Genomic DNA, 12,975 nt, shown 5'->3' with positions numbered 1-12,975 from the left:
CATAAAATTAATGAACTAAAATAATTCTGCATGTCAGAGTAATGAAGCCTGATTTATGCTGAATTGTGCTGTAATCAGTTTTCTCTGAAAGCATGTCAAAGGCTTCCCAGGAAATGGTGCATTTTAATTAGTGTTTTACAGGGAATATATGCAGGTGCTTTCTGGAAGGACTCTTGGTCATTGCATATCTTTTACACTGCTAAAATTAGAAATAGTGGTTATTGCTGGAGCTTTGTAACACATTAAAAAACCATGTACCATTATAGTATGTGGTCATGCACACAGAGGATTATAGATCTATTGTAATTAACTCCAGGCTGGTTAATCAGAGGAACAGATCAGTTGAAGTTGAGTGTTGTTTCAAGGATGGAGAATTTGTTCCAGTATGAATTTGTAAAAAATAAATTTTAATCATAAAATTCTCATTAAAAGGAGCTTGTGCTCCTGTCCTTTCTAGTATTTCTCATAACTGATTTTTTAATTTTGGAATCTGTGGTCTGACTGACACAATAGAGTACAATCAGCATCCTTTGAGATCTGATTATCAGAGTAGAATCTCTGACAAAATTTTCAGGATTTCTATTTAATACGGAGCAGGACTTAGAAAAACGTATTTCACTTTGTCATGCCTGTGCTTGGCATTGCAAACATAATAAAGATGAAATTTTCAGGTATTTTAATGTAAATGTTTCCTGATGAAAATGGAAAATTGGCATATTTTGCAAGAAGTTCTGCAAGAGCAAGTTATTTAATACATTGATGCTTTTGCAATTTGTGTTAATGGTAAGGCAGCAGTCAGTTCATTTTTTTAAAAAAAACTCTGTTCTCCTTAAGAGTAAAAGAAGAGAGAACTTGGATTCTGAATAAGATTGTAGCTTGTAAAGTGGCAGAACTTGGTTTATAATTTCCAGCATAACAGCTATGAATTTATGCTCCTGAATTATGCATTTTCCAATAGAAATGTATGAGTTTGCTACTCTGCTGCCCTGTAATTTGTAAATCTGCAGTAAGTAGGTAAAAGCTCAAAATGAAAATATACTCTCTCAGTGGTAGGAAAACACAGAGCAACTCAAGCAATAAAAAGACAGGTTCTGCACATAATTGTGCCTTTCTAAACTGTTAGACACCAGCTACTGCTGAATTTATCAATTCCCAACAGTGTCTGGAGGGCTGCAAACCCCTCCTTGTCCCCATGCCAATAAGCCCTTGCCTTTTGAGGGGAAAACTTGTTATGCATGTTCTTATGAACTGCAGCTTTTAGCTAAACAACAGCTTTTAGCAAGAAGCGTCAGTAACATCTTTTCAGTTCTCAATGTTTTTGCTTGGAATTGCATTTTTATCTTGCAAGGAAGAGAAGTACAACTTTGAATTTCCATCTAGTCACAGTAATGCTTCCTTTACTTATTGCATGAAAGGAGCATTTCATCCCTTCAGATATTTTTCTTGCTTTGTATAAGATAAAGGTTCACAATACATTTGGTGGATCAACTTGTTGGTATAACTGAGGTTTTATATTTTTGTCTGTTAGCTACAGCATGACTGCATAAGTGCAGGTGTGGATTTTTGGGTAGATTCTTTTCCTAGTGTTAAATAACTAAAGAATGAAAGCTCAAAGCTGAGGAAAACAGAAATAATGCAAATATTCTGGGTTGAAGCTATCCTTTGTTTTACAAAGATAGAGTCTTTTGGATTTATCAGGGTCAATTCAAACCTTAATGGTAAGTTTGAATTTCCGTTTTAAATGTTTCTCGTCCAGAAGTGATAATTTTCTTTGTTTTCCCATAAAGCCTGTATCACACATTAAGAACATACTCATGTATTTTGTTTTGAACCCCTCAGATATTAAATATTTCATCAGATAAGTGTGGGTGGTGAAATTAAAGCAGTGATATCTTTGACATTATCTTTACATGATCCCAAAGCACAGTAAATGGACAGTAATGCAGAGTGACAGCTGCTCTATTAAAAACCTAATTAAAGTTCATGGGACTCTCATAAAGCCTCTGTACAGTGATGGATGTGAAACCTAAATTGGGTCCATGTAAGACAGAGCATTGGGTGGAACAGTCACAGATTTTTCAAAGAGTGGATTCAAATGCTGACAGAGCTGATTTATTGTGTTGTAGGTAGAGGAGGCACTAGAAGCTGTGAAAAATGCAACCAATGAGCAAGATTTAGCCAATCGCTTTAAGGAGTTTGGGAAGGAAATGGTTAAACTGAACTATGTTGCTGCGAGGCGACAACAGGTGAGTACAGGAGTGGCTGGAAAAGTCCATCTTCATTCTAAAGTTCTCCTTTTTTATGTCCAAGTCTGGTTTAAAATGTACAATGAACCATTAATTGCTATGTCATGGCCTATAATTTAATTACACTGATTAGTTTTGAATGTGGTGATGTTTTTCAGAAGTGCCATTTCTTTAAAAGTACCTTCCAAGAGGCCTCAATTAATAACAGATTGAAGGGTGAAAAGGGAAGTGGTTCAGGAGGTTAAGGATAGTTTTAATTTGATGATTATTCCCGTTTAATTCTAACCTATGCAGATTTCAGGTCACTCTTACAGCTGGTAAAGCACGAGCTCTTTGCTAGTTCAGTATAATTCAAGTTCAGGAGGAACAGAAATCTACTTTGTGCTTAGAACCATTATTAATAATTTCCAGATTTTTAAAAAAAATTATTCATTTATCCATTTATTCATTGATAAGGCAGCTGAAAAAGAGACCAGAAAGTCATGATAACGTTTATTCAAGGCTGGTTATTGTACAACTTTGCAATAAAGATAGCTTTCCCCTGAACCCTGCTCTTTTCAAGACTCTGTAGAGTTGTATAAGGTCTTTCCAACTTCAATTATATTTGAATACCACCAATAATTCAAGGATGTGCCATCTTTGCACTGCATTGAACACTGGATTTGGAAAGCTGGCTTTCCATATTCATCCACCTATTTACCTTATTTTCTGAATTGCAGTATTGACAATTTTCTTCTGAATCATGATTGTGGGGCTTTTTTATTAAAAATAGCATTTTAACAGTTATACTAAAATTGAATCAATGAATATCTCAAGTTGGCAGAGACCTGTAAGGATCATCAAGCTCATCTGCTTGCTCCTTGCAGAACTACAGAAAGCAAACCATCTGACTAAGGCAAATAAATGAAAATGTAAAATCTAGGCACTATATGGAGAATGCTCTTCTGTACATTCAGACACTTTCCCTGTGGAAACAGAGCTGCAAATATGGGAAAAAGAGGAAAATGTGAAAGTTAATGGATGTCTGTGTCTCTTAAGTTCTCATTGAAGACACAAGAATATGCCAGTGAAGATTGTTACCTGTCAGCTGCATGTGGTTGAAATTAATCAGTGGGCAGAACCTTTAAATTCAGAGTATCTAGGTCCTTTTTCAGTGTTGGCAATGGATTCCATGTGTGGGCGTAAATAAACTATTCAGCTCTCCAGCCTGGTTTGTTCATAGTTTTAAAGTAGAAGTAATAATATTTTTTTATTTCTAATGAATGTTATGAGGACTGTCTTAATGTTTGTAAGGCTTTCAAGGACAATATGATATATACTATGATACAATATGATATACACTATAACTGAAAAAAATCAGAGATTATTAATAATAATAATACATAATTCTGATAACATATTGTGCAGTATCTGATTCTTGTTGTCAGAGGAAACAAAAGAAACTATCTGTCATATTCTAAATATAAAAACTCTAAATGATATGAGCAATAGAGCAAAATATGAAGGGAACCAAACTAGAAATATTGAGAGGCATATTCAGTAGGTTTTTAAGAACTAAAACCATATGGTATTAGCTCATAGGTTGAATGATCTGAATGATCTCAAAGCTCTTTTCCAACCTAGTTAATTCTTGTGATTTTCCTGTTAATTCCTTAGTTAATTCCTATGATTCTATGGTATTCATTTCTGTGATACTTCTAATTAGATTTTTTTAAAGGTCTACCTTATGATAATTTTATAAAGGACATGGGTGTAGTAATTAGAAAAACAAGGCACTTGCTGCAACAGGAGTGCTGCCATTATGGAATCAGCAGAAAGAATCCAGTTTGGGAAGGGTAATTTTGAATGTTTTATGTGCATTTGTAATGGGTTTTTGCAAAAGAAAAGTGACTCTTAGGTAAAATATTGAGATCAGAATGTAACAGCTGTAGTGACACAGGAGGACTTCCTTGGGCAGGAGGAGAATTCTTTTAGTGATTTATGGTCAGTTCTGCCATGGATTCCATCTCTGCCAAACCACTGCAAGGTGTCCATGTCTGGATGCTCAAGGCAATGCATTCTAACACAATTCCAGCCTTTAATTTCCAGCTCTAAAAGCTGTGTGCTCTCCCCCAGGAGCTGAAGGACCCTCACTGCAGGGACGAGATGGCCGCGGCGCGCGGGGCGCTGAAGAAGAACGCCACCATGTTGTACACGGCCTCGCAGGCCTTCCTGCGCCACCCCGACGTGGCGGCCACGAGGGCCAACAGGGACTACGTCTTCAAGCAGGTGCAGGAGGCCATTGCTGGCATCTCCAACGCTGCCCAGGCCACCTCACCCACCGATGAGAACAAGGGCCACACTGGCATCGGAGAGCTCGCTGCTGCTTTGAATGAGTTTGATGTGAGTATCAGCCGGGTGTTATTGGAATAATTACCAATATAGCTGGATGGGACGTGCCTGAGCTTGTCTGGCCCTTGGTGCTGAGCCAAAAAGTGACAATTGTAGTGTTTTACCCTAGAGACACTTTTGGCAGGCTGGGTGTTACAGCTGAGCACTTGGAGGCAAGTACAGGCGTGCAGGAGATCAGGTTTCCCTCCGCTGGAGAAGCTTTAAGGTGATGGTGAAGGAAAGGAGTCGGTTCTGCTGGATTCACAGGCCTCTGAATCCAGCAACAGCTCCAACAGAACTCTCTGAACCACATGGTTTGCTCGTCCTTTTACCTGGGGGAGAGGGTAGGAATATGGGGACCACCAGCAAGGTACAGAAGGGGATGTCTCAGGGGACAAAGGACACCTGGATGGCCCAACGTCCCCCAAGGGTAGAGAGTATCTTTTGAATTCTGCCAATCTCTCAACGCCCTTCTGGGATGCCAGGATTGACAGACAGTGCTCAGCAGGGGTCAGGGTGTGGAAAGGAGAGTGATTGACATGCCTGGGGAAGAAATCTTCAGGGAGAAACCCGGGGTATATGAGGCAAACCATGACATCTCACCGAGACATCACACTGCAACAGGGTGTAGAGAATGAGGTGTTTCTCCACAGAGCTTTAAACTAAGTTGTTCTTACACAGGACTCAAATTCCCCTTTTCGTTCACATCCATTTCCTCAGACTGCAGAGGCAGAGTAAAATCAAGCCACGGATGCAGGGAGGAATGACACATCTGACTTTATGGATATTAGAAGGCTAATTAATTACTTTATTATATGATATTATTTTATACTATATTACACTACATTTAAACTGAATCTGCACAAGCACCCAACTCAACTGCCCAGAATCTTGTGACTGTCTGCTGACAGACAGTTTGGACACGTGCTTGGCCCTGATAGGCCAAGGAAACCAAACACCATCAATTTGGGTAAACAGTCTCCATATTGCTTTCTGCTTTGGTACAACACAGGAGCAGCGAATGAGACAAGAATTGTTTTGATTATTCTTTTTTCTGCTTCTCTCAGCTTCAGAGAATGTGAATCCCACACAAAGGGTAGACATCGATTTGTATTGGTTTTGGTGAGGAATAATTGTTTGCTGCTAAGGGACTGGAGTTACAAGAAGTTATTTGTGCTCATATGCAGTGGCTGGGATAGTGAGAAAAATAACTTCTTGTTATCCTTAGGTTCCTTGACAAATCTCACTACATGGCTATAGAAAATGCAAAGTCTGATTAATCTGGCAGTTTAGTTGTGACCAAGATCTGAGGTTGCTTGAGTGGTAAAATCATGTTTGTCTAGAAGTCAGGAAGACAAGACAAAAAAAGGAAAATGGTGATGGAGCTCAGTGTCCTGAAAACATTAACATTCAGCTTGAATCTTGAATTATGTTAATCAAAGGCGTGGAAAAAGCATCTTTCAAACAGAGTTGATAGCAGTCAGTTCAGCTGTGGGCAAAGTCCTGCAGCCTCCAGCAGCAGATACAGTTTCACTTAAGCAACTTTCCTGACAGCTAATTGTTTAGCTGTTAATTTCATTAGCAGTCCTGTCTGATGATCTCTCCCTGTCTCACATGTGAGGATTGTACTTTAGGCAGTGAATGAAAAGAAATAACTGTCTGTTATTGCAGACAGTCTCTGGCAATAATTTCATCTTTCATTTTGACTTAAGGCAAAGACTTGTTGAAGTTATTACTGGGGAATGGTGTCCTTTTCACTTTGATTAAGACACAAGGTTGCAATCCCAGCATCTGTGACACCAGGAGCTGCTCAGTCCTGCTGCACTTAGGGCTGGAAGTGGAGGTGCAGTGCAGGTGGTTCATCTCACAGCGTGTTGCACTGGGCTTGTCTCCTCCATCCATTCTTACATCTGTGGCTTTTCCTGCACAGTTACTGTGGTTTAAGATTTAAGGAATTCCTCAGGGTTTTCAGGGCCCTGGTTGGTAAGATCCTGGGAATAATAGCCCTGTGTGGTCTGACTGTGCTCCAGCTTTTGTGTGGGACTTTGCACGTTATGGACAGCAAAGGTTTGACAAACAGGGACAGAAAACATGTGACTTCTCAGTCCCAAACTGATGATGCTGCTGCTGCCTTCTGGAAAAAAGGCTGTTGTTCAATGCAAAGAGAGTCGTTGTGCTTAGTGAAAATAAATGTAGTGAAGACTATGCAAGACATCAGATATTGTCCCTTTCCTGTATAAGAATATTCATCCTTCTTCTGCTCAGGTAAAGTCTTTTCCACTTTCAGTGATGGTGCAGGAGCCATGCATGTGTGTGGGAGATGTGTAGCCATAGTAGCATGTTCTTTTCATAATTATGTGTAGAAAAACAGCCTTTTTGGGGAATTCTCTCTTTCTTATTTTAGGAAACTAAATGAAAACTTTGACTTATGAGGACACAGAGCCTGAAACAATTCTATTACTCATTTTCTAAGTCACTGCTTAGCTGTTGAAGGAGATTTATTCACACCTAATGGTGCATCAAAGATGATATTCCCTAGCCTCCAGGGAAAAAGATGATATTCCCTAACCTCCAGAGAAAGTCAAAATTTATAGCTGGTGATGGTGGGATGATTGTGAATTTACCTTTATGTTTTACAAGCAATATTAGCAGACTAGTGAAACTGTGTCATGAGTTAAAAGGTGGTGGAAAAAAAAAACATTGCTGTTTACAGTGGCACTGTATTACTTCTGCAAGGGAAAGGAACTTTGTATATTCTAATGAAAATAATTTTACAGAATATTTATTTTACAGTCTCAGTCATAATAATAATTTTATATTTGGTGGGAAGTGCCTACTAACCCCTGCATTATGATGATGACTGTATTAAAAATAAGTTTACATTTTTTTCCATTATTTTAACACTTCTCAGCCCTCATTATTTCAGATTTTGGAATCAGTGTTCTGTGGCTTAGAGCTTCAAATAACTGCAGTGTGAATAATTTGAACATTTTCTCAGTCAAAATATCATCACATGGAATACAAATAATTATTCTACCTATTTGAAGCACAGCCATTGTGTTTAACTAGGTCTTTTGATAATTGTCTCCCTCTATTCACTGGGGGGTTGTGTAAAGTCACCTGTGAGTTATTAGCAGCAAAGTTTTGAAGATGGTTGTCATTTATTGCTTCTCAGAGATAATTTATGTAGAAATAAGGAGAGTTCACAAATCTGTTCCTTAGTAGATTTTTCCTTTAAAGTCCTATTTGAAGTTGATTGATGACAAAAGAATGTGTGTAATGCCTTGTTGCTTTGTCCTTTCACTTCCATGTTGCTGCTTTACTCTTAGATCATTTAAAAACAGGTATTCCTGGTCTTACTAGTAATTTATTATTAAAATTTGTCATCTATTTTATGCTCATGAAATATCTCTGAGTCCTTAATGAAAATGGGGGTGCACAGTTTATTTCCCCCTCATGATATTTAGCCAAATTTATGGAAGTCGCATAGATAAATATTTGAAGAACTTACTTTGAACTCTGAAGAGGCTCTGTTTTCACTCAAGAAATGGCAGTTTTGATCTGGTAAGCTCTCATCTCTTCTGGTTATGGAGGGACGGCTTTGTTGGCACATGTTCAACTGTGGGATGGATTTATCTGGTGTCCTCCCCACAGCCTTCATGGTGTGCAGCAGAGACAGGACCTGCACATCAAACTGGAGTGTGGTGGGGAGGTAGATAAAAAGAGAATGAAATTATTGAGTGAGAAGAATTGCAATGAGAAAGACCAGGAAACTGTGCTGGATGAAAATGAGATGAAGATAGATGGCATCGATACTGGTGTGTGTTTGGTAACTGCAAAGGGGTAAAAATATATGTGGATGTAAAAATATATATTTATATCTACAAATAAAGAAAGGAATAATTTTGTTCAGGGAAGGGACTGAAGTTGGGGAAGGGTCTGGAGCCCCAGGAGGGGCTGAGGGAGCTGGGAAGGGGCTCAGCCTGGAGCAAAGGAGGCTCAGGGGGCCCTTGTGGCTCTGCACAGCTCCTGACAGGAGGGGACAGCCAGGGGGTCGGGCTGTGCTCCAGGGAACAGGGACAGGATAAGGGGAAGCAGCCTCAGCTGTGCCAGGGAAGTTTAGATTAGATATCAAGGAAGTTTTCTTCACCCAAAGGCTTGTCCAGCCCTGGCACAGCTGCCCAGGGCAGTGGTGGAGTCTCCAAGCCTGGGGGAATGTAAAAGCCATGGGGATGTGGCACTTGGGGACATGGCTTATTGGTGGCCCTGGCAGGGCTGGAGTTGGACTGGATGACCCAAGAGAGCTTTATCAATCCAAACAGTTCTGTCATTCCATGATTGTCTGTACCACAGCAAGGACTGCACACAGATTGTTGGGGAATTTGTTCTCCATCATGGAATAGAGAGGGGGCAGTGGCAGGCAAAAATAGGATTTACTGGGCACTTGGGATCTCTGGTGAGTAGGAGGGTGCCTGCTCTCAGAATATGGACTGGGATTACAATTCCTGAGTCCTGAGGAGTGGAGCTGTGTCAGTGGGATGTGCTGACAACACCTCAGAAGTGCTAATCACAGTGGAAATTCAGATTCTAGGGGTTTCAGACCTACAGTGCTTTACATTTTAAGCAATTATAAATAATTTCCTTTAGATTTGGATATGAAAAATGAGGGCAATCATTCTTGTACAGTGCTGGGAGGGTGGGTGTAATGGTGTTGTAAATATAAAGCTGTTTACTATGCATGCACCATAACTCCATAAAAAGGATTATTCCTGTGTTTGAAGCAGGGCTTGAATTATCTGCAATAAAATTAAATAGAATTTATAAATCCTCTGATTTAGAGCGGGGAGGAGAAGATATCTAAAGGAAAAAAGGACCAAAATCCCTTTCCTCCACTGATGCCAAAAGCAAATATCTGTTGTTTTCTGTATTGCTCCAGAAAGAACTGATGAGATGGCTTAGCTGACTTTTCTCCCTGCCTTTTGTGTTTGTGTGTGCAAGTTCTGCCTCTAGCAATGGAATAAAATGATATTTTGTTTGTTAAAAGAAATATATAGTGCTTAGTTTTCATATATGTTAATCCAAACAGGCAAGCCCTGTGCTGATGTTGTTTTATCTGATGTTTTCTAATTTTTTATCTTTTTTAATATTTTGTCTGTATTTTGTCTTTAAAGTTGCAGCATTGGTCCTTGTTGCATTTCAGCTGCTGAGCCTGTGGGTCACTCCTTTACTCTCTGACATCTGAGTATGAAACTCAGTACTCCGAGTATGAAAATAATTTGGTTTATAAAGGAATTTAAAGGAAAAGGAAGGGAAGTGGTCACAGAGTTCAGATAGCATTTGGACAATGCTCTCAGGCACAGGGTGAGACTCTTGGTGTTGTCCTGGGAAGGGCCTGGGATTGGACTGGTTGATCCACGTGGGTCCCTTCCAACTCAGGCATGGTTCTATGATTTAATATGATTCAGAATTAAAAGAGGTGGTTAAAATGATTTATAGTACTTGAGGTACTTATGTATTTGGGATAGGTCCCAGGGTACTGAAGTTGTACTTTTTTTTGTCATGAGCAGCATTTGAACTGAGAAATTACAGGCAGAGTAACTCAATCTTTAATTAATTGTTGAACAGAGCAAGTCAGCTGTCTTGGAGATGACTACATGAAATGAGAAAGTGTCTGGTGACACTGGTCACTGTCCTCCAGGCTGTTAAATGCAGCTCATAATTAATAAATGGGCTATCATAACATATTTTGTGAATACATTAATGCTCCTTAAGGAATATTTTGCATGGCTAGAGAATGCAGTGCACCTTAAATGGAGTGAAAGATCTAATAAGTGTGTAATGAGGGGAAAACATTACAGAGAGACTGAAAAGACAAAGTGTCTGGGTATAGCAATAGCAAAGACTGCATTTTTTTTTTTTGGTAATAAAATTAGGAGCTGTCAAAATGTGGCAGGAATGTAGCAGACAGAAAAAATGCTGTGTCATTAAGTGACTACCTTTAAAATGTTCCTTTTTGGACAAATAACTGCTACATGATCTGAGAATGGATTTTTGCAGAACATTTATGGAATTGCAATTTGCTTGTAAGTGTGTTCTTCAGAGAAGTGATTTGTGATGCTGTAGAGAACAGGACAAAATGTGAGCTTCGAAAGGAGAATTGAAATGTGTTTGTTTCGCCACTCAAATTCTTAAGAAACAATTGCAAAAATATTCCTGCATATCTGACAGAAATTTGAAACCAGACTTGTTGAGCTTGAGTAGCACTTGCCCAGGCAAATGGCAATTTTTGTATAATAGCAGCTCTATATTGAATTTAACTAGAAATACACTGGGGAAAGTGTGCTGCAAATTCAGATAAACTCATGTATGGATTTGGATGAAATATGGAAGAATCTCAGAATGGTTTGGGTAGTAATGGACATTAAAGATAATCTCATTTCAACCCCCTGCCATGAGCAGGAACACTTTCCACTGTCACAGGTTGCTCCAACCCCTGTCCAACTTGACATTCTCCCTTGTCCTGTCCCTCCATCCCTTGTCCCTTCTGCTCATCCATCGCCACCTTCACAGGGAACAATTCCTTCCCAATATCCCATCCATCCCTGCCCTCTGGCAGTGGGAGCCATTCCCTGTGTCCTGTCCTCATCCCTTGTCCCCAGTCCCTCTCCAGCTCTCCTGGAGCCCCTTTAGGCCCTGGAAGGAGCCCTGAGCTCTCCCTGGAGCCTTTTCCAGGTGAGCACCCCCAGCTCTCCCAGCCTGGCTCCAGAGCAGAGGGGATCCAGCCCTCTGATCAACTTTGTGGGTCTCATATAAATTCATTCCCCCAAATCCACAAATTTCCTGTGTTGGGAGCCCGAAAACACAGTTGGATTTTTTTTTTTTTTTTGTCGCTGGTGCAGCTGAAGTGGCTTTTGCACTGCAACAGTGTCAAGCCAACCATTTCCTGTGTGAAGGCAGCCAGGCTGTACCTCAATGTTTCTAAAACTTCTATGCAGTAGTGAGATACTTTGGCACTTTCTGCACTCCTCAGGTCTCCTCTGAGTGGGGAAACATCACACTGGCCATGCTTTGCGTATTAAGAAAACAATAACCAACAGAAAAATGTTGCATTTTACACTAAATCCATAAACTTCACCAGTTTGCAGAGCCCTGTGTTTTAGGATGCTGAACTGATGTCTCAAATGAGGAACAATCAGAGTAAATTTTGGGGTCCTGATGCTGGGGGGCCAAACAAGCTTTTCCTTTCAGTTCCTGCTGCATTTCCCATTACAAGCCCTTCTGTGTATGTATGGCCTTGTTTATATATTACTGTGGAAAGGGTCAGCTCCAGAGTACAAAGGATGGCACTGGAGATGTCAGGAAAGGCAAATGCATGGCAAAAATGTGATCTCGGTGATCCCTGGGTAACTGGATTAGGATCTCATTGCTCTCATTCCCCTTTAGCAGTGGCAATGGTGTTGCTGAGCTCTATTTGCTGTATAGGAGCACCATCTAGTGGGCTTTTGGTTTATTTTTTTTATGTCTATGAATTTATTTTTTCCCTCTGAAATGCTCTTGTATCGTAAATAGTATTGTGGAAAGATTTAGCAATCAAACAATCAAACCTACCTGTTTGGAGTTTATCATAGAATTTTGTTACCGCTTCTTTTGGTGGTTGAAAGAGCCAACCTGTTTGCAGCAGGCCACTTTATTGGCAAAGGAATTTTTGTAATGAACCCTCAAGCACAAATTTGTTAGACATACTAAAAACACAGAAAAAAACCACACTTTAAACACCTAATTGTCATTTCTGTAAGGAAATGTGTTTTTTTGTAGCTGTACAGTTTGTAACCATGATATTTTCTGAAAAATCCTTTCCTTAGGATTTTTTCTCCTGAGAAGCGGAGAGGCCTCAGGAACAAAATGTAAACATTGATTATCTGCTGCTGTGGAATGCAACAGGTGCACCTGTGATTGGTCTCGTGGTTGTTTTTAATTAATGGCCAATCACAGCCAGCTAGCTCAGACTCTGTCAGATACAGAAGCTTTTGTTATCATTCCTTCTTTTTCTATTCTTAGCCAGCCTTCTGATGAAATCCTTTCTTCTCTTCTTTTAGTAGAGTTTTATTATAATATATATCATAAAATAATAAATCAAGCCTTCTGAAACATGGAGTCAGATCCTCGTCTCTTCCCTCATCCTAAGACCCCTGTGAACATGGTCACAACAGTTACTGCATTATTATTCAAATTTTTGCAGGTTTCTTAATTTCTTGTTAATGCAAGTATGAATATCTGAAGTGCTAAATCAAAAACATAATTAAGTTCCTTTCAGGTTACTTATAATAGCTCAAAAAGAGCACTTGGTGAAATGTTCTAA

General features: G+C 39.6%; 1 protein-coding gene across 2 annotated transcripts in view; it reads left to right on the top strand.

Annotated features, from left to right (window-relative positions):
- CTNNA2 (catenin alpha 2) overlaps nucleotides 1-12,975 on the top strand; it is a 480,539-nt gene that overhangs the window by 120,173 nt on the left and 347,391 nt on the right. For both annotated transcript variants that reach the window (XM_054293256.1, XM_054293255.1), the window contains exons 5-6: nucleotides 2,131-2,246; nucleotides 4,362-4,628. In XM_054293256.1, the coding sequence (XP_054149231.1) occupies nucleotides 2,131-2,246; nucleotides 4,362-4,628 (383 nt within the window). The remainder of the gene's footprint in view (nucleotides 1-2,130; nucleotides 2,247-4,361; nucleotides 4,629-12,975) is intronic.

Source organism: Melozone crissalis, unplaced genomic scaffold (assembly GCF_028551555.1).
Source record: "Melozone crissalis strain CALT ecotype California unplaced genomic scaffold, PUWL_Pcris_2 ptg000132l_1, whole genome shotgun sequence".
NCBI lineage: Eukaryota > Metazoa > Chordata > Aves > Passeriformes > Passerellidae > Melozone > Melozone crissalis.
This window is presented reverse-complemented; position numbering and strand designations above follow the sequence as displayed.